At 49.2% G+C, this 27,418-nt stretch overlaps 1 protein-coding gene and 1 pseudogene across 1 annotated transcript; one reads left to right on the top strand and one right to left on the bottom strand.

Annotated features, from left to right (window-relative positions):
* Positions 1-6,122: 6,122 nt before the first annotated feature.
* Positions 6,123-27,016, top strand: GALR1 (galanin receptor 1). Its single transcript, XM_004020396.5, has 3 exons — positions 6,123-7,523; positions 11,918-11,983; positions 17,647-27,016. Exons 1-3 carry the CDS (start codon positions 6,858-6,860, stop codon positions 17,962-17,964), a joined length of 1,050 nt encoding a protein of 349 aa, XP_004020445.2. The 5' UTR covers positions 6,123-6,857; the 3' UTR covers positions 17,965-27,016.
* Positions 18,027-18,192, bottom strand: LOC114110494 (U2 spliceosomal RNA; annotated as a pseudogene).
* Positions 27,017-27,418: the final 402 nt, after the last annotated feature.

Here is a 27,418-nt window from a genome sequence, read left to right as displayed (position 1 = left end):
TTTAAGGTACTGTTCGTTGACCACTTTCAATCGTGTGATTAGGAAGTTTTTCTTTTAAGAGTAGTTCACATTATGCTCCATGATAAATATTATCAGACCTAGATTTCAAATATGACTGCACTTTTATCCTTATTGTCCTCTCCTGTGCAGCCAGTAATCTATGTGATGAAATTTTGATCAAGTGACTGACTTCGCATGTGGCTTATTTTAGGGGCGTCCTCTCCTAGAGGAATCAGAATAATGACAGAAGCTTTATGACCCCTACTCCAAACTGCACTCATTTTCAGAGTGAACGTGTCACTGTTATTAAAAGAAGTCCTCGTCTTCCCTCGCCCAGAAAAAGGGGGTACTTTGACTGTGTCAGGATCATGTGTTTGGACTTCCCGGGGTATCTCTTGGGAAATCTCTGGACTCTGGCTCTTCACTTCACAGAGTCGCTGACATCTTTGAGGAGTTGATAAAGCTAGGATGCTTGCTGCACATGGATTCTGAATAACATCTCAGGAGCTTCATGGGTGCAAGACGCCCATCAGTGAAGCCAGTCTGGACCCTAGAGGACAATGAGTTACCTGGGTGCAGAGCTGACATCTAGGCTGGCTGTTCCCTGAAGCTTTTGGCTTCCAGACTGCTAAGCCTCCTGAGCCTGCAAACATGGCCTTGAGAATGCTAGAGATCCTCACCCCAAGTGGCCGGAAGCAAAGGCAGGGCCTCTGCTGTGTTAGACCCACCCCAGCTCTCCTCCTGCTGGGGCTGAGTGCTGCATGGCCCATCGGCGACAGTGTTGCCATCCTGACACTAAAGGAAACAGCTACCCCCAAGGGAGCCGTGTGGTCTGCCCAGAGGGCGCCGGTGGGAGGGGGCGCCACTTGGGGGGTGGGGTTCTGCAGCTGCCTGAGAATGAGGAGATGACTGGTTTGGGTTCCATCCCCAGTTAGAGAACTGAGGTCTTGGAAGCCTCTCTGGACAGCCAAAATAATTTTTTAAAAGTGTACAATTTAGTGGCGTTCGGCACATACGCAGTGCTGGGCAGCTGTCCCCGCTCTGCGGTTCCAGAACTTCTGCAGCTTCGCAAAGTGAAGGTCTGTACCAGTCAGCTCCCCCACCCCCGGTCCTGCCACCCCTCCTCGGATGGACTTTCTGTCTCCAGGAATCTGCCTGTTTTAGGTAGCGTTCAATTTTATGCCTTTCATCATGACTTGAATTGTCTAACCATCTGCGTGTGTTACTTTCATTTGTCACAAAATGTCAATATGGATTATGAAGGCAAAAGGGTTATGGACCATTTGCAATTCTTACGGATGCTTTCCTGTTTTAAAATCATCCCAATAAATGTTCTTTTACATGATCTCACGGAGAATGAGGTAATTAAATATACCTGGGTCAGACAGTGAACTAATGTACCGTTGCTTTTACATAGAAAGGAGGTACTTGTTTCTGCGTAATTCCCAGGGATATTGTCACTTTATTAGGCAGGTTGCTGGGCACATCATAGCAAAGAATTATTAGTACATTAATATGCAATGATTAATTACGTTAACCTTCATTGTAATAAGCTGATTAGAACATTAGGTCGTGAAACGTGAGAGATTTGCTCCACAGCTTTCAATGCAGTTGTTAAACTACCCTAAGAAATTAAAAGATTTGATATATTAAATTAGGAGAAAATATTAGGTAATTTTGGATGGCATAATTGCCAGTGGTTCTAAGCACCACGTATAATATCAAGCACACGTTTACATATTTAATCTTAAGGAGATCAGCCATCACAGAAAATAACTTCTACAAGCACAAAAGTTCATTGTGACCTTGCTTTCCATATTTCATTATCATAAGCAATCTAAATATTTAACAATAGAAAAGAACTTGGTGGATTAAAAGCAAGAACTGACAAGAGCATAGAACAATGTCAGAAATTCTTTCAGGATCGAGCCAATAAAAGCCAGTGAATCCTTTTACAGGTGCTGTTTGTCATTATCTTTTTTTAAATCCACTGAAACTGATCTTTGTTTAATCAAGATTTAATCTAACTTCAATCTTCATTCCTCCTGGCCTGTTGAAAATATTACCGATGCTGTCAGCGGTCTGAACACCGAGGTTCTCCCTGCTGTCTGTCTCTCCCCTGTCCTCCTTCTCCTACGTGCAGGAAGATCCTTTCTCCGGTCAAATCTTATTCCTTGAGTTTTAGGATTCCTCAAGCTTTGGCCATGCATCATCGTTTCTTGGCATTCTGCACACGCTCCGTGGTCTGACTTCTGCCAGGGATGTTAACCAGGGTGGGCTGCCTGCAGTAAGAAGCAGACCCTAATACATCAACCCCTCTATCAGGTAGAGATCTCTTTGAGACTCAGTATTCTGAGGCTTTGTTCAAGGCAATGGGGCAGCTCTTCTCCTCAAGGTCTTCAGGGACCCAGGCCTCATTTTCCTTGGAGGGTCAGAACACAATTCCATTGGTGCTGTTTGAATAAAGCTGAATCTGTAGCTCAGGGCTCTCTGAGAAGTCAGACAGTGGAGCAGGGAAGAGGGAGGAGCTTGAGGGAAGGCAGAGTTAGAGTTTCTTCCAGGTCGTGGTATATTTGCCGTGGCATGTTTGCAGACTGAGGAAATGGAGCTGAGCAGAGGTGGACCACTCCAGGACCAGGTGAGGGATTTGCCGGAGGAGGAGACAGGAGCTGCTGGGACCAAGCGTCAGGCCAGCTTGGGAGGAGGTGTGTGCTGACTGCGCTCCCGGGACGTGGGTGCTCCTGGAAGTGTGGTGGGCAGCACGGAAGGACTCGGTCTGCTTCACTGAGTCGTTTGCACCCAGAGTTTCGTGGTTTGTGTCCTCAGCTGGGAGGGGCTTGCGGACTGGGTTGGGGGCTCACGGCAGCCCCCAAGCACACCTGGTCCATAAACAGGTCCCATATCCGGTGCTGAGCCTGGAGTTCTGGTTTGACGACATTTTAAATGACTTCTTTTGGATCATTTTGAGTGATTTTCTTGTAAAAGAGGAATTTCTACCTGTAGTTTTCGATTTATTGAGTCCTATGGGCTTCCCTAGTGGCTCAGATGGTAAAGCCTCTTGCCTACAATGCGGGAGACCAGGGTTCTATCCCTGGGTCGGGAAAATCCCCTGGAGGAGGAAGTGGCAACCCACTCCAGTATTCTTGCCTGGAGAATCCCATGGACTGAGGAGCCTGGTAGGCTACAGTCCACGGGGTCGCAAAGAGTCGGACACGACTGAGTGACTTCACTTTCACTTTCTATGAGATGAAACAGTGACACTTTTTCTGGAAAGAGACTTGGACAATGTCCTTCATTCTTTTAGACTAGAAAGTATATGTTTACTTCTCTTCTGAATATTTGAAAGTCTCAGTTTGAAATGAAGAATGTGGGAAAAGTAAAAACAGCTCAGAGCATCCAAAGTACAAATGTATAGCCCCCTCTCTCCTTTGTCAGGACCTCCTGGAGCCCCTGTCTCTGTCACAAGACTTATCATGTAAGTAGCCGGTACTTACGTGTAAGTAACGGGTTTTTGTCTTTTTTCCTCGTGGACTATGTATTCCTTGTCATCATCCACATTGTTAACCATCTCTCCTGGTGAGCGCAGCCTGGATGGGGAGGCACCAGCTCCTCGGAGACCTGAGATCTAGGAACACTGAGTGTGCAGACGATGCAGGGATGCCGGGCTGAGCGCTTAGTCGTGTTTTGCGACCCTTTGGACTGTAGCCCTCCAGGCTCCTCGGTCCATGGGATTATCCAGGCAAGAACGCTGGAGCATGTTGCCATCTCCTCCTCCAGGGGATCCTCCTGACCCAGGGATTGATCCTGAGTCTCCTGCGTCTCCTGTGTTGCACCTGAATTCTTTACCTGTTGAGTCAAATTGGCCTCCTGGGTCATACTCCTTTCCTGTGAGAGAAGGTTTTGGTCACGCATTGGCCGTCTGCAGGCTTCCTGCCCTGCGTTCCCTCTGGGGCCCGTGCCTTCTGTCGTCACGATGCTGGGTGCACACAGGGTGACGATGGAGCCACACTGACCGATTTGGGCCCGCCACCTCCATCCTGACTCTGGGTCTTACCAGATTCCCCCAGCGTCTGCTTGGCCACCTGCCTGAGGCAGCGGCCGTCAGGTTTCTCCAACTTAAACTTACTCTCCGCCACCTGCCCGCAGTGTGGTCTTTGGAAGGAAGACGGTAAAAAGGTACATTTAAGAGAAGGGAGTTGCACCCATCTCTTTTATCCATAATCAAAGATAAGATCCATGAAATAAGGAACCTGGCTTTGTTTTTTGTTCTGTTTTCAGAACAAAATAGTTTTGGGCAAGTAGCAGGCACTGAAGGGTAACGAGTAAAAGAATAAAAACAGACCCCATTCTTTCTCCTTCCAATTAAAGGGAAAAAGCCACCTTCAAATGCAATCCTAAGTATGACAAAAAAGAGGAGGAAAAGAAGCATGGAAATAGAAAACAAATAGGAAGTATTAGTATAAAATAAAATGTTAAAACTTAGAGTTATAAAAGCTTATTATAACAATAAATGTAAACAGACTAAATTCACCAGGTAAAAAAAAAGTTGAGATTATTAAGTTGGATTTTAGAGTAACTCAGTTATGTGCTGTTTCCAAGAGATATCAGGGAATCACAGGGCATAGTGAGATTGAAAAGGTTGAGCAGGCCAATGAAAAGCAACGGTGTTGGTATACTTATAGTAATAACAAAGTTCACATTAAGGGAAATATAACCCCAACCATATAATATTAAAATAAGACCAAAACCCCACAGAATATTATTTAAGAACATACACATATGCCATAAATGTATAAATAAGTGATCAATAGATGATACACTTAGGTTATCTGGAGATGTTGGGGTGAGGGTGAAGGTTGTGGCTGGGGAAGAATACAAAAGTGCTTTCAATTTTATTGATAATTTCTTTTACGATTCCAAGCTGGGCACGTTAGTATTGCATACAGTTTTATAATATCTGTTCCATGTTGAAAATAGTTCATAATAATCAGAAAACCCTTCCCCAAGTCTAATTGCAAACAACTTTCCATGCAGCACAGGGCACCGTCACCGTGACAGTGTAGGTCGGAGGGCCCCCTGGCCCTGAGGGTGATGGGCAAGACAACTGAACAAGGCCCAGCCATCCTCTTAGGGAAGGCAAGGGTGTTCTTGCTCTACCAGGATACTTGGTAAGCTACTTAAACTCAATCTCGTCCTCTGGGAAATGGGTGGAAACAAGAAGGGAACTGACAGCATTAAATGAAGCAAAGGATACAGGTAAGATGCCTGGCATATGGCAGGTGTTCTATGAACTGCGTCAGAATCTTTCTGGAAATGAAGCAGAATACAACTATCCAGGTAGAGTCGAAGAGAAATCAAACCCTACTCACTCCCTAAACTTCCCGGGGCCAGGGCAGACGTGCCTCAAGGTGCTCGCTTCCCTCGCAGCACCTGCCCCGGGGGACACTATGCCCTGTTCCCCGCCGCATTCCCCGTCCTCCCCGCCCCCCCCCCCCACGCCCAGCCACGGCGCCCAGCGCCTAGTGGACACTCGGGCGTCGTCTGGAGAATGGTGGAAGGTGTGGGGATACTTGAAAGGGAACATAGATCGTGTAAACACTGCGAATTGAAGGGAGCAATTGCAGCCCCTTAACTGCGAACCGGCAAGCATATAACGCTTACTCACACTTGTAGACTTAAACAGCTCTTTTGTTGCAGTCGGCGGATCCACAGCAGTGAAATGAAATCCATTCTTTTCATTTTACAAATATTTCGCGCCTTCTGTGTATGTCACTCGGATGAGTAACAAGGCAAAACTGACCTAAAGTTGGACGATGTAAACAGGGCACCTTCCCCTTTCATCTTACCCACGTTTATCACGAAAACTCCAACAGGCCACCCGCTTCCTTTCCAGCTAGTTCCCTCTCTAGCAGCCGGCAGGGTGGGGGTGGGGTCAGGGATTTTACAAAGCCCCAGGTAGCGGCAGGGCCAATCACCGGTTTCTGGGCTTCATTCCTGGGGCGGGGAGCGCGCGCCCCGACCGCCAGCCCTGGAGCGAAGGCGCGAGCGGTTTTGACGGAGGAGGAGACCTGCGCACCGCCCGCCTCCCCGCCCAGCACGCCCTGATCGCGCACAGCCTTGCTAGTCGGGGTCGGGGCGGGGGCTGCACCCAGGCGGCTGCTGCGGTCGCTGGGCGCTGGCAGGTCCGCAGTGCGCAGAGAAGAGCGCGCGACTGTTCTCTGAGAGGCGGTGGGCGGCGACCCATCCCAGTGGGATTCGTCCAGTCCCTGCGTGCGCCTCGACTTCCGGGGGGCGGGGGACCCCCGGGTAGCGCGGATTTCAGCTGGTCTGAGTCCTCGCTACATCTCAGCGGCACCCTGCGGACGGCGGCGAAGGCGCAGACAGAGCGCTCGCCCAGCTGACCAAAAACTAAGGGGAAAGCGGCGCCGGCCGGCTGGGGGGGCGCGGCGAGCCCTCTCCACGAACCGCGCGGTGCGCGCTGCGCGCCCGGCTGTGTCCCCGGAGCGCCGCGGAGCAACAGGTGCCGCCCGCAGCCTCTCGGGACGAGGGAAGCGACCTGCAGCGGCGCGGAGCTGGTAGGGAGCAGAGAGGGCTCTTTCCTCCCTCAGGGCTGCGCCGGCCGGTCCCTCCTCCCGGCTCGGTAGCGGATCAGCGGACGCCTGGCGCTCTTGGCACAGCCTCGCGAGCGCGGGAGGGTCCAGCTCTGCGTCCTCTCCCAGGTGGCCCCGTCCGAAAAGTCGGTGCCACTCGGCCCGGGCGCCTGGGCTCTGAGTGCCCCGAGCTGGGTCACCCGGAGCCCCTCCTTCCCCGGCAGGCGCCCTTCGCCAGCGCGACCTAGCCGGCTGCCCCTGCGCGCCATGGAGCTGGAGGTTGGGAACTTCAGCGAGCGGAACGCGAGCGGGCTCGAGCCCCCGGCCTCGGAACCCAGGCCGCTCTTCGGGATCGGCGTGGAGAACTTCGTCACGCTGGTGGTGTTCGGCCTGATCTTCGCGCTCGGCGTGCTGGGCAACAGCCTGGTGATCACCGTGCTGGCGCGCAGCAAGCCGGGCAAGCCGCGCAGCACCACCAACCTGCTCATCCTCAACCTGAGCATCGCCGACCTGGCCTACCTGCTCTTCTGCATCCCCTTCCAGGCCACGGTGTACGCGCTGCCCACCTGGGTGCTGGGCGCCTTCATCTGCAAGTTCGTCCACTACTTTTTCACCGTGTCCATGCTGGTCAGCATCTTCACGCTGGCCGCGATGTCGGTGGACCGCTACGTGGCCATCGTGCACTCGCGCCGCTCCTCCGCCCTGCGGGTGTCCCGCAACGCGCTGCTGGGCGTGGGCTTCATCTGGGCGCTGTCCATCGTCATGGCCTCGCCGGTGGCCTACCACCAGCGCCTCTTCCACCGGGACGTCAGCAACCAGACCTTCTGCTGGGAGCAGTGGCCCAACCAGCGCCACAAGAAGGCCTACGTGGTGTGCACCTTCGTCTTCGGCTACCTGCTGCCGCTCCTGCTCATCTGCTTCTGCTACGCCAAGGTGCGGGGCGCAGGGCGGGTCCGCGGGCCCGGGGCGGCTCCTCTGTCCCCGCACCCCTCCGGGGCCCCGCCCCCTTGCCCTCGTCCCCTGCGAGTTTTCTGCCCGAGCCATCGCCTCCTCCGGCCGCAGCTTGGGCTCACGGGTCTGATGCTGCGTGAAAGTTGCTTGGAGTTTGGGCGACACCGGGAAAGTTTGCAGATCCGGGCATCCGTCCTGGCCCCCGCAAGCACTGGGCCCTGAGGTTGTCCCCAAAGGAGGCGGGGTTCAACACCCACTTCTCAGGAGGTTTTAGCCTTGTAGCCCGCTCAGCCTGCCTGATCGCCTGCATGGCCACAGCGTTATGTGAGCGCCCGGTCCTGCCGAGCGGGCCTCTTTACTGGGTGGAGAGCCCGCGCCCCTCAGCAGCCCTCAACTGGGGTCGGATGGGGGGATTTCACTGCCCGCGGGGTGCACGGGGCTGGGCCGCCGGCCAGGACCGCCTTTGCGAAACCGCTGCTCCTGGCGACAGAGCTTTGAATTTTATTTCATAACACAAGTTAGGCGTCATAAATCCAAATGGTCAGAAGTATTTCCTCACGGATTCTCCAGAGAACGTTGGATGGATGGGTTTGCTGCTGCCATTTCCTCATTTCAGTGCTTTTAGGAGAAGGTAAAGAGTATTAAGCGGTTCAGGTGGCAGGTCTAAAGCCTCCGCTGGGAGACACACAGCTGACACGTCTGGTCCCCCTACCCCGCACCTCCCTTCTCTGTGCAGTGCCCTTCCCCCCAGCTCAGCACAATCACATTCTCTCTCATTAATAACACATGGTTTTGAAGATTTTGTAAAATCTTAAAAGTCTTACACCTTTTACACAACTTGTTTGTGTGTGTTAGTCACTCAGTCCTATCTGACTCTTTGCGACCCCATGGACTGTAGCTGGTCAAGCTCCTCTGTCCATGGAATTCTCCAGGCATGAATACTGGAGTGGGTAGCCATTCCCTCTTCCAGGGGATCTTCCCCAGCTAGGGATCAAACATGGGTCTCCCGCATTGTAGGCATATTATTTGCTGTCTGAGCCAGCATATCTGCTTAGTAATCAGGAGATGCAGTGCATGGGGTGAGATCCCCCCTCCCTGACACACCGTCCCCAATACCATCGCCAGTAGAAAAATACTTCTGTGACCGAATTCTGAGATCTGCACCATTTTATCTTCTCTCTCTTTCTCTGCTTCTCAATTTCTTTCTGATAAGCCTGTGATTCCAGGACTGTGAATAATCAGGTGAAGTAGAACAGCAATCAGTTCTTATGTTCCCCTCATAGTTTTTTTTCCCCCAGCAGAAATGTGGACTATGAGCCACCTGGTTTTGTTTGCCTCTCCCCCAGGCCATCTATCTAGAGCAGGGTCTATTTTGAATGGTAGTGCTTTTGGATGTGATCTGAAAGAATGTCCTGCACCGAAGGGTTGTACATAAAGACATGCAGTAAAGGCAGGAAATTGGGAATCACTGCAGCTTAGCTCTTTGATAAATGACTGGCTTATTCCCTTTGCTTCTAGCAAAAGCAAATCAAAGCTTGGTCTGCACAGGGCCGTGGTCTCCAGTGTGCTCTATGTCACTTGATCTGCAGGCGACCCAGTGGGTTGGAGCCACTGTGCATATTTTATTGATAAGGAAGGAGGGTTTTGGAGGAGTGAAGCAGCTGACTGAGGTTGTGAAGCTGGTAAAGCTTTCAGGAAGGATTTCCATGCAGGGCTTCCTAGCCCCCTGGGGGAGGCCAGCCTGTGGGGTATGGGCCTTGAGACTAGAGAGATTCTTAAAGTATTTGGCTTTTCATTCATCATTATATGGGTTATTCTTCCTTTGTTTCCCAAAAGTCTTTGGTCTTTTGGAAATTCAGGTCTTTTTAACGGAAACAACAAGATAAACGTCTAGGAAGAAACCAGCCTACATTTCTGTCATTTGAGAATTTATAAAAGTCATACCTAAGGCAAAGTTTCTAAATTAAAAAATTCAGTAAATACATGATCATTGGGATTTTTTTTAACAAATATGGAAATAGTTTGCCTTTAAGCATAACTGGAAATTTCTTTGAAACTCAAAGTAATATTTGTATATTCATTCTAGGGCTTGAAAAAAGGTAAAGATTAAAGACTTCAGTTACTTTCCTTTGATTCAGTCACTGTCTGCTTGGCATGGAAGGGTTTCACTACTTAAATGTTACATTCCGGATTGATTGTTACCCCAAGGCCCAGATCAAAAGACGTATAAAATCACAGTGTTTTTCTTATTTTTTTTTTTTAAGTTAACAAAGGAATTGCATTCCAGAGTTGCCTTCTGTACCGACAGGAGTTTAGTGGAGGGTCCTTCGCACCTGCCCTCCTCGGAGACCCAGAATGCGGGGCTGGAGGATGGGTCTGGGGCGCCCTCTGCTGCTGTGGGGCTGGCTCACTCTTCCCTCGGGGAGTGCTTGTCCTGGGCCCTCGTTGGCCTGACACCAGATGAACTCGTGACCTGCCCGGTTCCCGCACATTCCTGGAGACATCCTGTGCCAGGACTGGTATCGGTCTCCTGCACACACTTCTGAAAGTACGAGTGATGGGGAAGTGCCCGCTCACCACTCTCATCAGCTTCCAGAGAAGCTCAGTCATAACCCTTCCTCCTCTGATGGTGAGACCTTCGTGGGGTCTGTCACACGAGTCAGTGTGGGTCCATAGTGTGCACTCATGGAGTGGAACAGAGACAGGAGAAACATGCTTGGGCGTTCTCCCTGTGGACCACTCCACGGCGCTCCTTAGGCGTTTTGTAGTTATGAGATGTGAACCCCGAGTCTGTGGAAGGACTGAGTGGCCCCAGGCCAGGTAACATAGAGGTAACATCTGACTTTTCCATGTGGGGCCCTCTCCAGTCAGCCCTCGCTGACGCTGCCTTGCCATCTCTCCCTTTCTTTCAGTGACCGGAGCCCTCCTCTGGCTGTGGGGAGGCTGTCCCCAAGGAACCTGGCCCGGCTGGTCCTCTCTGGGAGGGGCCCTGTCCAGCCCGTTCCTTCCTCTTGAAAGTCCTCTTCACTTGTTCCCGCACAAGCCTCCCTTCCGCTGTTCTCTTCCATTCGATTTTCGATACCCCAGTTGCTGACGGCAGGACAGTAGACAGACCCACTGTTTCTGTACTGAGAGTGACCGCAGATGTCCCCATAGTAAGTGAGAGGCTTGTCTTGTGGAGGATGCTGAGTCCTTGTGGGAAGTGAGCAGTATTTTGGTAGGGCTGGGAGTTTGGAGTCAGAAATTCACACCCCATGACAGCTGCTTGACCGGGGTAGGGAATCGTGAAAGTGAAGTGAAAGTGTTAGTTGCTCAGTCTTGTCCGCCTCTTTGTGTCTCCAGGGACTGTAGCCCACCAGACTCCTCTGTCCATGAGATTCTCCAGGCAAGAATACTGAAGTGGGGTGCCATGGCCTTCTCCAGGGGATCTTCCCTACCCAGGCATCGAACCCATTGCAGGCAGATTCTTTACCATCTGAGCCACCAGGGAGGCCCAGGGAATCATGAAGTGGTGGATAAATCCCGCGGCTTCTCGATCAGGGAGTGCCCGATGACTCCAGAGGGTTGCATCCGCTCAGACAGAGCAGCTTTTGTAATACGTTCAATTTGATTAAATTATTTCCATGCTGTGGTGCTCCAGGGGGACAGGGAGGTGGCTGGAACACTGCTTCCAGTGTTTGGAGGGACTCACTGAGCAACTGACGGGCAGTCTCAAGCCCTTAGTTACCCTGAGCTGATTGTCCTTAGCTTTTTCACTCGTAAGAATGAACTCAAGACCTGCCTGGAGTGTGTACCACCATCCTGACCCTGTTGTATGGCTTAGCTGCAAGTTCTTATGTGGAACCACATTGTCTCACGTCATTTCTCCTGAGTATGACGCTGGCAAGAGAAGACAAAGCTAGTTTCTCTAGGGAAGGAAACAAGTGTCTCCCTGGAAGCCTCCCCCATGGGACGTTAGTTGTAGGACCTTGCAGAATGGTGGTCTGTCAGCTATCAGCGTTGTTGGAAGGCAGTCTGTAGTTTTCCCGCATATCTAGGATTTAACATAGAGCAGGGACCTGGGATTCTGGAAATGTAGATTCTTAGGGGAGGCCAACGGGGATGCAGGTATGGGCAGCGGAGTGGGTCTTCCTGGAAGAAACCTTGGAGCTACCCGCACCAGAGCTCTGCCTACAGGTGCTCTGGACACAGGTGGTTGGAAGACCAGACGCTCATGGCAATCCATAGTCGGCATTACTCCACCAGCTCATGTGAATTGCAGCTGATTTTGTAAACCATGGTCTTCCCTTTTCAGAACATCAGGAAATGTCAGTGCAAAATGGACAATGAACTGTGCGGTCTGAGGCAAACCGATTTTATCAGTCTGTGTTTTGCAGGTTCTTAACCATTTGCATAAAAAGTTGAAGAACGTGTCAAAGAAGTCAGAGGCATCAAAGAAAAAGGTAAATCTCATGGGTTTCCATTCTCCATGCCATTTCTGGAGCTTGGCTTAATGTATACTCTTAGCTTTCCTGCATCCTCCTGTGAAAGTATGGTCCCTGGGTTCAGCGATTTGAAATGAACATCTTAGCCCTGGGCAGAGAGGAGACACGGAGAGTCAGCTGCTGAGGGTGAGCAGGCGACTGAGCTGCCTGAGAACGTGGGTGGAGGTCTGGGGAGGGGCCAAAAGGTGTGTCTTCTGGATTCTGAGCCTCTGGAGAAGGTGGGCTGTGGGTGACTGGGATAGGGTGTCAGGTGGCTGGACCCACAGTTTGCTTGAAACTGCAGAGTGGTAAAGAGCCCACCTGTAAGTGCAGGAGTCCCGAGTTCCATTCCTGGGTTGGGGGGATTCCCTCGAGGAGGGCACAGCAACTGCTCCAGCCCTCTTGCCTGGAGAACCCCACGGACTGAGGAGCCTGGTGGGCTACAGTCCATGGGGTCGCAGAGACACGACTGAAGAGACTTAGCAGACACACTTCTTTTGTTGCGTATTTACCGTCTCTGATGTGGCCCCAGGAGGCCCCGTCTTAATTATCTTTCGAGTGAGTGTTGCTGTATCCCTCCCTGAAGCCGCGCAGCAGTTGCTGTGCTCTGCTCTCTTCTTCCCAGATGGGTGCTGGTTCGGCCCCCCGGGGACAGAACTGAAGATGGGAGCAGCCTCAGGAGGGTCCAGCCCATCTTTAATTGTCTTTCTCGTTCTCCCCTGAATCCTGATTCCCACAAGCTTCCCCTGAGGAGTTTGACAGCATCTAACACCCTGCGATTTATTATGTTTCAAACCCAGTTTGAGGAAAAGCTATTTTACAAATTGGGATTAATTTACCTCTTACTCAGATCATATCCTGGAGAAGGAAATGACAACCCACCCCAGTATTCTTGCTTGGAAAATCCCACGGAGAGAGGAGCCTGGTGGGCTGCAGTCCCTAGAGTCACAAAGAGTTGGACACGACTAAGTGACTGAACTGAACTGAAAGATTAGTGAGCATTTTAACATTTACATTCTTTGGTTTTATATGTGTATGTGTACATATGGGTGTGTGTGTGTGTGTGTGTGTGTGTGTGTGTGTGTGTGTTTTGTTGTTGTGTTAGTCGCTCAGTCATTTCTGACTCTTTGTGACTTCATGGACTGTTGCCTGCCAGGCTCCTCCGTCCATGGGATTCTCCAGACAAGAACACTGCAGTGGTTGCTAAGCGCTTCTCCAGGGCATCTTCCTGACCCAGGGGCCAAACCTGGGCCTCCCACTTTGCAGGCTGCTTCCGTACTGTCTGAGCCACTAGGGAAGCTCAAGACAGACACACGTGAGGGAATATATCATATGCGCTTAGTCGCTCAGTTGTGTGTGACTCTGTGCAACCATGGACCATCGTTCACCAGGCTCCTCTGTCCATGGGGACTCTTCAGGCCAGAAAACTGGAGTGGGTATCCATGCCCTCCTCCAGGGGATCCTCCCAACACAGGGATCAAACCCAGGCCTCCTGCACTGCAGGCAGATTCTTTACCATCTGAGCCAGCAGGGAAGCCCAAGAATACTGGAATGGGTAGCCTTTCCCTTCTCCAGGGGATCTTCCTGACCCAGGAATTGAATCAGGGTCTCCTGCATTGCAGGCAGATTCTTTACTGGCTGAGCCACCGGGGAACATATGTGTAAATGCAATTCTTCCCACGGGAGAAGTTCTCAACATTTGGAGGAGGGAAGATTTTCTTTTCTATTCTCACAACCTCTGACCTTTAATAACCACTGAACAGATGTCAGATCTCTTTTGATGCTTTTAATTACTTCCTTGTTTGCACAGAACTAATAGTTTGTGTATGTGTATGTACATGCGTCTAGGCAAAGGCTGGCAGACAGGTGTGGGGAGTAGGGTAGGAAGACGGAAGTGGGAGACGGGGCGGAGGAGGGGAGGGCCCAGGATGGACAGTCAGCACGCCTCCGCGTGGAGGCAGAGGTTGAATTGGCTCAGCTGATGCTGCTCTGGGTCCAGGCAGAGAAGAGTGTTCCTGGGTGTGTACACACTCAGTTTCCGATGGGTCACGGAGTGATGTGAGAAGATCTTGGAGGTTTATTCGTTTCAGCGGTACCCATTTCTGGCTCCCCACCTCGGCGGCTGCGTAGGGCCCCTTCTCCTGTGCCGTGTCCATCCATAAGGGCGCCGCTTCATGAGAAGGCTGGTAGCGCTCCTGGGGTGGAGGGTTAGGTTCAACACAAACATGCTCAACAGCTCTCCTGCCTGTTTGGAGGAAAACAGAGAAGAAGAGTGTGCTTTTCTTTGCCAAACTAGTAGTGACCACAGTACAGAGCCCTGCCTTGATTGGCTTGGCTGGACCTAGAGAAACGTTTTCTGGCCCAAGGCTGATCAGATAGGAAAACAAGATTCTTAACAATTTCTGGAAGACTTCCCAGTGGGGTAGACTTCCCCAGGATGGTTCCTGGTAATAGGGAGGTAGATGTGAGACCCTCATGGCACCTTCTTAACCACGAGGTTCTCTTAACAGCTGCTCTTTTTCCCCATCTGGCTTGGAGTAACTCAGCAAGCTTTTTGGCTGTCATTTGTACAATTTACAAAATGTTTCTCATCAGTCTCACCATTTAGTCACTTTTTCCTTCCCTGCCAAGTTCCATTAGATGGATTATGAGTAAAATTTTTTGAAGGAAAAAAAAAAAAAAGTCAGATGTCTCAGATGGCTTGAAAAAGAGCATCTCACAGGAAGAGGAGAAATTACTATTTTTCAGAAACTTTCAGTGCAAGAAGTAAAAAGAAGGCAGGCTAATAAAAGGCCCAACCTTAGGTATAAGAACTCATGCAGAGACTTGGCATGCAACTTTCAACGAGGACTTCTTCCCTATCAAACGGTGATGCTCTGGTTCTGCACGCTACATGGACAGACAGGGAGCGTAGGCGATGCATCGGGTGTAAACCCATTTGTGATTCAGGCAAATGATACTGTAAGAAATGAAAATAGCCCCCAACCCCACAGAGGGCCTCGTCTCCTCACTGTCTGACTTTTCTAAGGGGAAGAGCGGAAGTGGGTTTGGAACCTTTCCGAGGAGACAATGTGGGTCAGCCCGGGTGCGGTCAGCACCGAGGAAGCTCCTCAGCCTTCTCCTCGAGGTGGGCGAGGCTGCTTGCTTTTGTTGCGGCTTCTGCGGAATTCTTCACTGATTCTTCAAGCACTCATGAGCTATGTAGGAAGGCAGGTTTCTGGGCGGATCTGTCATCCGCACGACCTGTGGAAGCAGCGCTGTGGGCCGTGAGACCCCGATACCTGAATTTTCATGAAGTGCTGCATGATGGCTCACTGAGCTGCTGGAAACCCAGGTCTGGGGTTGTTCAGTTGCTCAGTCGTGTCTGACTCTGTGACCCCATGGACTGCAGCACACCAGGCTTCCCTGTTCCTCACCAAACTCATGCCCATTGAGCTGGTGATGCCATCCAGCCATCTCATCCTCTGTCGACTCCTTCTCCTCCCATCTTCAATCTTTCCCAGCATCAGGGTCTTTCCACTGAGTCAGTTCTTCGCATCAGGTGGCCAAAGTATTAGAACTTCAGCTTCAACGTCAGTCCTTCCAATGAACACCCAGGACTGATCTCCTTTAGGAAGGACTGGTTGAATCTCCTTGCAGTCCAAGGGATGTTTGAGAGTCTTCTCCAGTACCACAGTTCAAAAGCATCAATTATTTTGTTAGTACAGTGAGTTATTTTGACCAGATCTTGACCTTGAGCTGTGCGTTCCAGGCACATGTTTTCTGAGTTGGGGGTAGGTGAGGGCGCTGTTCTGTGGGTAGATGTCTTTCTGCATCCCTCCCACGTCTTCCCAGTTCTGTGGTCCTGGTTCTCTGACGTGAGGGAGACAGAGGAGGAAGCCATGCCCGTCTCTCCCTGGGCACCTTGATGTGCCCGCATCGTGTGAAGCTGTGGCTGGTATGGAGGCCACTGGGGTGCAGGGCTGAGCGCCAGGGCCCATTTGCAGGGCACCCACTCCTGTACCAGCTCGGATGGGCTGAGATGCCTGTGAAACAGGCAGAAAATAAATAGTGAACCTTTGCCGACACATAGCTGGGAGCACAAACATTGTATTAAACAAGCATTCTGTTAAATTCTTTTGGGAGCATCATTTGGTGAATGATAAAGTTTATGTAAGTACCCATTGATATTCTTTCCTGATTTATATTGCAGTCTTAAGTCACTCATATTTCAAAGCTACAGGCAGACCAAGGAAAGGAATCTCGTTCATGGTTCTGAAAAGACCAGTAGACCTGCTAAAATAAAAGGCAGATTTTGAATGACCTTGGGTAAACACACACAAGGTAACAAACCCTCCATAGAAAGGCCGCCCTGCTGACAGTTGCCTTGCAGGGATACAGATACAGTGTGGCTCTCAGCTGTAAGCTGTCGGGGTGTGGTTCTGCCCTCAGCTCGTTACTTAGTGAAAACCTCCTGAAAGGAGCAGTGAAACAGAATATCCAGAGAGCATGCATTTTGTGCGGCACAGAAACGGCCTTCCTGCCTTAGGCAGGACAGCGGGTGTGCTCCGAGCTATCTGTAGGTGTAATTGCGTCTAGATGGTTATTGAATCATCAGGACCGCATCCCATACACTAGTGGGTAACGGTCGGATAGCAGATGATCCTTGACGTCCAGGAGCAGGGTGCTGGTCTGTTCTCTGTGTTGTGCACGCGGCAGCCTCAGTCTGGAAGCCTGCCGCCCTGGAAACCCTGCGGTCAGCTTTGTACCTGAGCTGTTTGAAGGTGTTAAGTGGACCAGGCCCACTCAGAGAATCATCACGCTGGGTCACCCCAGTCACAGGCCAGGAGGCTGAGGCCCAGGGAGGTGGCTGGCTTTTGCATGGGTCGTGGCCCCTTCTGACCATCACGTGGTCAGAGTAAACATGAGCGTAACTCCCGTCTCTGGTGCCCTGGCCGGTCGCCCTTGCTCCAACCTCGTCCTGAAGTCCGAGCACGTCCTCTCCCATCTCTGCCGGGTTCCCTGGCTTCAGCCCGCCTCTTGGACAAACGTCCTCTCCGAGTCAGTCAGCTACCCCGCGTCTCTTCTAGAAGACTTGCTATCTTAAGCCTCACGTTCTGGGGGCTGTGGGCTGTGACAATCGGGTTCTAACTCACAGGAAGTAAGAGCAAAGTCATGGCATACCATAAGGACATTCCTGCAGGGCGGGGGTCCAAGCTTCTCCTGTGAAAGGACCTGTGGGTCCACCACGGTTTCCTGGTGGCGGAGTCCGGGCTCCATGGTGTGAGGCTGGAGGGAAAATAAGCACCTTCCTTCTCTCTCTCCTTCCCCTCCACCCTGCCTGCCAGAATTCATGGATCCCAGTGGGATCACTTCTCTCCAGGGGCAAAGCCGACAGGGGACCACCCGGCCACGCTTTTAGCTCCTTTAGGGGTGTGACTGCAGAGGGAAGGTCAGCACCCAGAGCAGGTTTAGGACGCACTTGATTCTGTGAAAATGTACAGGAAATTCCCTCTGTCAGTGCATGAGCTAGGGTGCTGGGCTCCTGTCTGTTGTGACCAGCGCCTCTGCTCCTTCCCTTCTCCCCTGTTGTGACCAGCGCCTCTGCTCCTTCCCTTCTCCCCTGTTGTGACCAGCGCCTCTGCTTCCTTCCCTTCTCCTAGACCGCGCAGACGGTGCTGGTGGTGGTGGTGGTCTTCGGGATCTCCTGGTTGCCCCACCACGTCATCCATCTCTGGGCTGAGTTTGGGGTGTTCCCGCTGACCCCCGCCTCCTTCTTCTTCAGGATCACTGCCCACTGCCTGGCCTACAGCAACTCCTCCGTGAACCCCATCATTTACGCCTTTCTCTCCGAAAACTTCAGGAAGGCTTATAAGCAAGTGTTCAAGTGCCAAGCCCGCAAGGAGTCACCTCTTAATGACACTAAAGAAAATAAAAGTCGACTAGACACCCCACCATCAACCAATTGTACTCACGTGTGAAAAAAGAGTATTATTTCAAAATGTGGTATTTGGATGCACGTGGACCAGACACAGAGAAATACATTGGGGTGTTAAGCAAGGCAGTAACTTGCTGTCTTAACAACAATTCATATTATAGTGATTGAATTCCACTTGTGTTTAAAAAGTACTTTGATCTACCTGGAAAATCCCTAGGTCTCGTGAAGGCCATTTCTACACTTGATCTTAGCCAAAAGGCCGAGAAGCGATGTGAAGGCCATTTCTAAATTTTATTTCTAAATTCTATTCCATAAGCAAAAAAGAGTAATATAGTTTTATACATCTTGAGAAATGAAAGTTTCTCAAGAAACTTTATTTAAAGACTGTAAAGAGTCTATAATTGGACTCTCTAGATCTGTATTCTTTGTAGGATAAGGAAGAAGGGCCTATCAAGGTGGTCAGGAATATTTGTGATCTACATTGTTTTGAAACAGATGTAATTAGAAAACACATGCTTTTGTTCTAATTGTAAGATCAGTGGTAATGCTGAAACTATATGTGTTTCAGATACGATTGTGGACACTTGATCCTGAGTTTTATTTTTGTGGCCGTTTGTATTAAGACATATCCATCTGATGGAAATAAGCTTATTTGCACATTTGCTGCATCTGCTCCCAGCTGTAAACAGTGCATGGGGCTTCTGCAACGTGCTGTGTCCGTCTGCAGTCATGAGGTCATAAGCTTATCTCAGGCAGTCAGCAGCATGACCCTGGGGCATCCAGCCATCAGGATGTCAGTGAAAAACTACGCTGTGAACTTAGTCTTCGTTGAGATGACCAAAAAAATCAGGGAAAACCACCACCTGCGACTGTTCTCATGGTGGAAGCTGTGAATGAGTTTCTGAGAATGAAACTGGACATTAAAAGTTTACATATCGACACACACATATATGTATTTTCAGGTATTAGCTGTGCCTTGAGTGGAATCTACTCAAAAGGAGAATTTTTAAACTGTCAGTGAAAATGATGTACAGAAAATAATTTCTATGAATTCAGAATAATTTCTCTGAATTATAAGCCACATGAGACAATGGTCACGCCATGTGAGGAAAGTTAGTAAGTGTAGTGAAATGTCTGGTTCAGATAAACTCTGAAAAAATAATCTAATGGTTGGACATAGCTGGGCATATCATGTACAAACAAATGCTTTTTTCATCAAATTTGTAATGATGTCTAATGCATATTTATCCCAAACATTGATCCCTCTAGAAATGTTAATCTGGGGTTCAAATCATCATAACTTAATTTCAAATGTAGTTTTTTGTGACAGTTTCAAATTTAATAATGAGAAAATGGTATGAAAAGATGAAATGATTCTATATTAGTAAATAATTTTCAGACTGCAAGACTGATGTATTTTAGCATGATACAAAAGCAAGAAAAAATTTTTAAAAGAATTTTGTGTAATGCATACCTGAGTCATATGAGGACTTCAAGTGAAATATCAAATTTTGGATCAAAAAGATCAACTCAGTGTAAGTCTGCATGTTAGCTTCTCTAGTTTGTGAATTTATTTTACTAACTATATTCTTCCAGCTAACCGTATTTACATTTACCAAGTTATAAATAGTTCTCTGGACAGAAGAGGAGAAAATTGTCAGAGGATGGAAAATCATGACTTTTCATGTTTGATGGCCAGGGAAAAATTGTACATACACCTATGTGAGTATTTTTAAGAACAATGTAATTCCTTTGCACGGAAAAATGTTTGCACTTTATTCAAATATCTCAGCAGAAACATTTCGCTCTGATGACGATACCACATGTGTTTTGTGAAACTTGAAGCTGCCATTGCAAACGCCAGGACAGCTTCTGTGTGTGTGGCTCACGCAGCTGCACAAAGAGGTCCTGCTTGGACTCGCTCGGGCGGCAGCGGCTACCCGCACCGCAGCTGCTCTCTTCCGATTCCCACGCACACAAGTGAAGGTTTGGAACAGACACAGTAGCCGCTGCTGCCCTATTCGGGGAAGTGCTGAGGTGGGTTTGGACATGATTTACTTGCCCTTGTCATGCCTTGGTCCCTTCCAGATGCTGTCATCTCCGACTTGCAGAACCCAGAGTACTGGGTGTAAATGCGGATTGCTTCATCTCACAGCCAGGTGGGCTCTTCCCCCGTCCAGCGTCCTTCTAATCAATTCCTCCTGTTCAGAGTTTACGTTGTCTCCTTCTCAAATGAGTTGCGGTGGTAACGGAGGTCTGCAAAGATGTAAAACTGCATATGGTTTCCTGAGTGAGGGCTTCCAGAAGAACTTGTATTGTATCTGCAGGCCAAGTACTTCCTGGGGCACCCTTGTAATCATGTGTAATTAATGGGGACCCATCCAGAGGCCCCATCCCTTCTTCACTGAGTAACCCAGACCCCTCCCACACACACACTCTCTTTCCCCCCACTACTATCAGCCAGGCTAAAGGAGATACACCCGCCCCTCCCCGCCCCATGTGCCTCTGAAGTCCAGATGCTGGGAAAACCTCGTTTTTCTGTGAACTTCAAAGAAAAATGATGCTTTCTCCTTAGACTTGGCTGCCCCAGTGGCCCAAGGCAGTTGTTATTTTTCTGGGCCTTTTGCTTTCTCATGGGGAGATGGCTCTGGAATATTTAAATAGCGGGCATACTGGCTGTTTCGTATGCATAAACCGCTATTTCGGTTCCTTGCTGATGAATATGGGGACGCGGTTGAGGAGCTGGTCTTGTCCTGTCTCCTCAGGAGTTGCTGAGACAGAGTCCCTCTGCTGCTCTGACCATGTATGTGCTCAGCAGTGCGGGGGCTGAGCCCATTTCTGAGTATCTTTGGGAAATCCTTTTGCTGTCAATGGAACTGGGGATTAAACCGTCATCCCCTTCTCCTCTGCATCTCCAAGCCCTGTGTGCTCACATCCTACCTTGCTCCGATCCAGAGTTCCTCACTCTGACATAAACCACAGTAAAATTCCTCCAATGCCCCAGGCATATCTGTGGAGAGATGTCTGAACTGCGTGACTCATGCAAGGCTAAAAGCTTCTTGTGACTCAACTTCAAATTGTGATCCTGAGGATAATTGCATTTGCTCGTTGTCTCAGATACATTGAGATGGTGCAGAAATAATTCCTAGACGTTAACTGATACCCAAGGTCAGGTTCTGGGCCGGAGAGGATCCCTTCTCTTTCCATAGATGCCATATGATCCCCAGTGCTTATGCTTGAAGCAGCCTTACATCAAGGAAAGCAATGTGTTATATAGCTTTGTTGTTCTTGCTGAATAATTTATTAAATGTGTATAAGCACCACATAGTCATGTAAACTGAATCAAGAGATCAAAGTGGCTGCTTCTGGAAACTTACCTAAAATCTGTCAATTTCCAGCTCCACTGATTGCAAATATCTTCCTGACTTTAAATTTATAAGTGATTTTCTCTGTAACCTATTTGTCAAGCAGATGTCAATGACTTGTTTATCTAAGGATGTGCTGATTTAAAAAGTTTCCACATAGTTAGAGCAGGTAGCCTAAACTGCTGATGGTGACTTGTTATCTTGGAAGGAAAAAAACTGCAAAAGGGATTTAATTTATGCTGCATTTAAATTTTTTCCTTTTTGAAAGTGGAAAATTAAGCCTCCAGAACCACGTAAAAAGCTTCAGCGTCCCTGGTATGGGCTGGGTGTATGTCAGGCAGGCGTGTGCAGGGGAGCGTGCCGGGCGTTGTCTGCGTAGCTCAGGGGCCTCTGTTTGTTTTCTTGTGAGAGGACCTCGTGGCTCTGATGGTGCTTTCTTTTCCTCTGTGGGTGCGAGTGGCTGGTGCACGCACTCCGCCCTGTGAACCTGGGACTCAGCCATGGGCAGGTCTGCTCGTGTGGTGAGATCTCCAGGAATGGCAGCAGGCCTGGGCTCGGCCCCTCTGCTGGGTCCTGTGTTCACGGTCAGGGTCCTCCCACAGCTGTTCCCAGGCCTTGGGGATCCGGGTTCTGTCCCGGGGGCATCAGGGGCGGTGGGGACGCCTCAGTGATGGGGAGTGGAGGGGGAAGGTGGCAGGTGACCTCTCCACTTCTGTGTACGTGGTGAAATACCCTTGGTCAGACTTTCTCTCTGGGTCGTGAGTGCTGGCTAAGTTTGCTGTATTCACAGAATTGTGCGAGGAGCCAGTTTTGTAGCTAAAGGTTTTGGTGTCACTTTGGGGTAGAAAGCCTCATCCTTCTTGGTCTCTTTTAAATTGAAGTGTAGTTGGTTTACAATATTGTGTTAGTTTCTGGTATACAGCAAAGTGACTCAGTTATATAATACATATTCTTTTTCAGATTCTTTTCCATTATGGTTTATTATAAGATATTGAATAGAATTCCCTGTGCTGTACAGCAGGCCCTTATTGTGTGTGTATCTGTTAATCCCAAACTCCCAATTTATCCCTTCTGCCCCTTCCCCTTTGGTAACCGTAGTTTTTTTTTTTTTTTAAATTGGAGGGCAATTTCTCTACAATATTGTGCTGGCTTCTGCCACACAATAAGTTTGTTTCATATGTCTGTGAGTCTGTTTTTGTTTTGTAAGTTCATTTGAATCATTTCTTTTTAGATTTTGCACATAAGGGCTGTCATATGATATTTCTCCTTCTCTGACTTCACTCAGTATGACAGTCTCCAGATCTATGCATATGGCTGCAAATGGCACTTTTTCATCCTTTTTTTTTTTTTTAAAATGACTGAGCAGTATCCCATTGTATGTGTGTACCTCATCTTCTTTATCCATTCATCTGTCAAAGGACATTTAGGTTTCCTTCATGTCCTGGCTGTTCTGAATAATGCTGCTGTGAACACTGGGGTGCACGGATCTTTTTGAATTACGAGTTTTCTCTGGATTTACGCCTGGAGTGGGATTGCTGGCTTGTATGCAAGTCTCATTCTTTTTTGCTGGGGAATAGTTTTCTGAGAATCTCAAGAAATGGGGGGCTGTGCCCCCAGTTCTCAACATTTTAGAGAAGCCACCGGCCGCTGGCTGCTGGAATCGATGGGGACTGGAATCTGCCACTTAGACTGTTAGGTAGTGGGGATCAGCAAGGCAACCCGGGGTTTGGAGGGAGCTGTGCAGCCTGCTGTCGGCTTTCTTTGGGACACCGTGTTCTGCAGAACCTTATTTCAGAAGACGGGGTGTTGCCTATTGAAATGAGAACTCTTTATGTGTTTTGAAGACCACTGTGGATCCATTAGGCTTGTTTTCTCCCTTCAGCTGGCTTCTTTGGGGCTGTCATGCTAACCTGCCTTGCGGGGGGTGGAAATGCGGGAGTCCGGCCGCTGGCGCTGGTGGAGAGTGAGCTCAGCCCTCTGCGAGCGTGTCCTTCACGCCTTTCATCGTCAGAGCCCGCGAAGGGCCGACCTCTGGCCCCGCGGGGCTGACCAGCAAAGGAAGCCCGGCTCGTCACGCCTGGGCGTAAGCGGAGGACTCCAGGAAGGCGCCGCGTCCCTGTCTCTGTGTGGGGTGAGGGGAGCAGGGGGAGCTTGGGATGCAGCGGACGGTGCCAGGCCCTGGAGGAGCGCGGGACTGATGAGGAGATCCCGCGGAGCCGGCTCCTCCAGCCCTGGGGAGTCCGCCGGCTCTCAGGGCCCTGGCTGAGCCTGGGAGCCTGGGGCCCCTGGGGAGCTGCCCCGGCCCCGCTCCCAGTTCGGCCGGAGGGGCTCGGCTTTCGTCTGCCTTCCACTCTCCACACAAAACTTCACTGGGAACTAGAGAACTCTCATGCAAGGCCCGTCCCAGCCGCTGGCTAGGTTGACTGTCTGACGCGCTGTCATTCCCTGCCTCCGTGACTCAGACGTGTCCTTTCTTGTTCTCCGTGCTGTTTCCTTAAAGTCACCCATCATTTCTATGCTCAGGATCTTCTGAATTCCCTCATCTCTGAGGGGTGCATGTGTGGTCTGAGCCCTACCCCCATCTTCACTTCTTTCTTTTTTGCTGGTCTGATGACTCTTTCCTGGTTCCCTGGCCAACAGTCCTCCCTTTAACAGGAACTGTCAGAAATGCAAGCAGGGAGAGCTCATCACCTTTCTAGGGAGCACGAGTGAGCAATTTCTGCATAGAATGAAAGGCGGGGGAGCGGGTCTGCGGGCATGGTCTGCCTGGGGGCCCTCTTTGGGGGCTGCCCCTAAGTAAGTTCGTCCCCTGGGAGTGGCCCTGGTCACCTCTGAGAGGCTGACTCAATGGATGGTGGGAGGACTCCTGCTGTCTGCCCGAGGCTGCAGCGGGTCCCCTGGACTCACTCTATCAGGCTCCTCCCCCACCCACTGCAGCGGCCAAGTGCATCCATCTGTCTAAGGATATCCCACCATCCTCGGACTAGAACTTCCCAATCTGTCAGGAGTGAAGATGAAACGTCGCTGCAACTTTGGGACACAGAATGACCAGAATGCAAACAGGTGCCTTGTCCTTCAGCATTGAAGTTGCTTTTGTTGGGCTTAGTCACTCAGTCATGTCAGACTCTTTGTGACACCATGGACTGTAGCCCACCAGGCTCCCCTGTCCACAGGATTTCCCAGGCAAGAATCCTGGAGCGGGTTGCCGTTTCCTTCTCCAGGGCTCTTCCTGATCCAGAGATCAAGCCCATGTCATCTGTGTCTCATGTGCTGCAGGCAGATTGTTTGTCCTCTTGAGTCATCAGGGAAGCCCAGGTATACAAGATTTCCACTTAGAAACAACACAGATCCAAGAAGGAAGAAGAGGATGGGGATCATGCTGATTTCCAGTGGAAATCTCCTCATCTTGTTGAAGGGGAAGAAGAATAAGGACGCGGTTTGGGTACATTTTGTCAGGGTCACCAAGCTTTGACTATGAGAAAATATTGCTTTAAATGGAAAGTGTGTCATTTTTCTTCTAAAGAGACCAGAGCTGGTATGTGGATGTAGCTAAAAATCCATGTCAGTGCTGCAGCTCAGGTCAGTGAAAACGAAATGAGACCAGGGGTGTTGCAGGCATCCTGTGCTGTTGTCTTTGGAGCCTCGGGGGGCCTCACAGAGGCACTTGCGCTAGGAGACTCTTAGTAAGTGAGCACACTCCTGCGTTTTTGATGTTTTCAAAATAGGTCTGAAAATGAAAGTGAAGATGCTCAGTCATTTCCAACTCTTTGCTACCCCATGGACTGTAGCCTACCAGGCTCCTCCGTCCATGGGATTTTCTACACAAGAGTACTGGAGTGGGTGGCCATTTCCTTCTCCAGGGGATCTTCCTGACCCAGGGGTCAAACCTAGGTCTCCTGCACTGTAGGCAGATGCTTTACCATCTGAGCCACCAGGGAAGTCAAATAGGTCTGCCGTGGATAAAGAGTGAAACTTCATACTTCTCTCAAAGTAAAATCTGATTATAATTTAGGAATATTTATGAGCCGGGAAGGGATACATCAGTGTTCCTTTCCATACGTTGGTTTTCCAAGAATCATGGTTTGCTGCCATGTATCTTGTAATGATTGAGGATCTGACAATGGGGGTAGAAAAGCAGAGATCCCTTGAATATCAGTGACCACATGTCTCACTCTCTCACCTGACCTCTGCCCAAGTCAGGAAGAGGGTTGTGAAGTGTTCCAGAAAAGATGCTGCACGTTAGGGGACTGGAGGTTTGGTTGAATTCTGCTGGTAAATTGCTGTCTGCTGGGAAACCCTGTCTTTGGTGCCCTGACGTCAAAGAAGAATTTGGTTGAGTGAGTCCCAGGTCTTCCCTGGTGGTTCAGAGGGTAAAGAATCTGCCTGCTGTGCAGGAAACCTGAGTTTGACCCCTGGGTCGGGAAGATCCCCTGGAGAAGGGAATGGCTAACCTCTCCAATATTCTTGCCTGGAGAACCCCATGGACAGAGGAGCCTGGCGGGTACAGCCCATGGGGTCGCACAGAGCTGGACACGCCATAGGTACGAATGCTGAATAAAACCCCAGACTGACTGCATATTTGAGTGAGTGGGGGAGAGCCACAGAATCCTGATGTTCTGCCCTCAGCTTTGAGCAGCAGTTCACAAATGTCACTGAGCATCCGATCGCCTGGAGTTTCTTAAAACTCAGCTTATGTGACTTCCCCTCCACGTCCGATTCAGTAGATTCAAGGTGGGGTCCCCAGTTTACGCGTCTACAAAGCTCTTTGCTAACATTGATGCTGCTGGTCTAGGGAACACATTTTCAGAACTACCATCTGATTTAATGGTTTTAGAGATGGAGCCTAGACATTTTTTTTAAATGCTCCCTGGTGTCCAAAGGTGTTGTGAGCCATCAGGTTGATACATGTCTAAATCTCTGTTTTCTGTGGAAAAACAAAAACAAAAAAATGCTTCAGTGGGACCTAAATCATTTAAATTTTTTTGCTTACATTGAACAAGTTCGTAAAATATCTCTTCAACTCTTACATGACCACAGCTACAGAAATGTGTCAGCTTTCAGGAGCTTGGAGTTTATTAACTTACGTGTAGGAGTTTCAGAGGTTATCATTTTTCTTCTAGAGAATAAAAGAAAATAACTTGGTGGAAAGGAGCACCTATACCTTGTGTTGTTCTCCTATACTATAGACAGATAAATACAGGGTTCAAAACTCATTACATGTGAATTTTTGAACTTACTCTTTAAATGTGTGCATGTCTGTCTGTGTGGTTGCTAATTTTTAACATTATTATCTCTAAGAGATAAATGTAACTTATATAGTGCTTCAAGTTTTTCAACTAAATATCGCCTGATAACTTAATAATATGGATGAGGAAGAAAATCTATGTATATTGTATTTTTATTTAATCAGTGTGATCGTTTAAACTCTGCTATATAAATGATGCTGACCGAGGATCTTCTTATACCAGGTGATGTTACAGCTCTTCTCGAAAGTTTGTTTCTCCAAAATTTGTGTCACCATCCATAAATTTAGCATGACTATCATATATACACATAGCATGAATAAAGTTGCAAAGCCAACCACCCCAAGTTAAGAGGTGACGTTAACTCACTTTGTAGCAAATGTAGTCACTTTTGAATCACCCTACTTTTGTGTTCTCCATGAAATCTAGCTGGAATCTAGGATTTGGATCACTTTTCTTAAAGTGAAAATAAAATTTGTTCCTCAAAGTGTTCTTATCTATGAGTATGCTAGTTTCAGTAAAGCACAGTTGCAGCATTTTGTAAAGTATTCATCTACATATAGGAACACAGTGCCAAGTTATTGCGTTAAATTAGTTTCATTCGCGTTGGGAGCTGTCATGTGAAATGTGAATGGATCATACCGGTGAAAAGTTGGTACCTGTATTCACAGAGGTTTTCCTTCCTTATCCCTTTTCTTCCTCCTTCTCCTCCTGCTTCCTTTCCTCTTTCTCTATTTAAAAAAAGAATACATGTCTACTGTTTTTATAAAAATGTCACAAAATTACTATATGAAATTAGAAGAAAGAAAGCATTCATCCAAAGTTTTATTACCAAAAAAGAGCCATTGCCAACATCTGAATAGCAATCTAGACCTCTCTCCAAAGAATA

Source organism: Ovis aries, chromosome 23 (genome assembly GCF_016772045.2).
Source record: "Ovis aries strain OAR_USU_Benz2616 breed Rambouillet chromosome 23, ARS-UI_Ramb_v3.0, whole genome shotgun sequence".
Classification (NCBI taxonomy): Eukaryota; Metazoa; Chordata; class Mammalia; order Artiodactyla; family Bovidae; genus Ovis; species Ovis aries.
The sequence above is the reverse complement of the archived record's forward strand: the minus strand, read 5'-3'. Positions and strand labels throughout refer to the sequence as shown.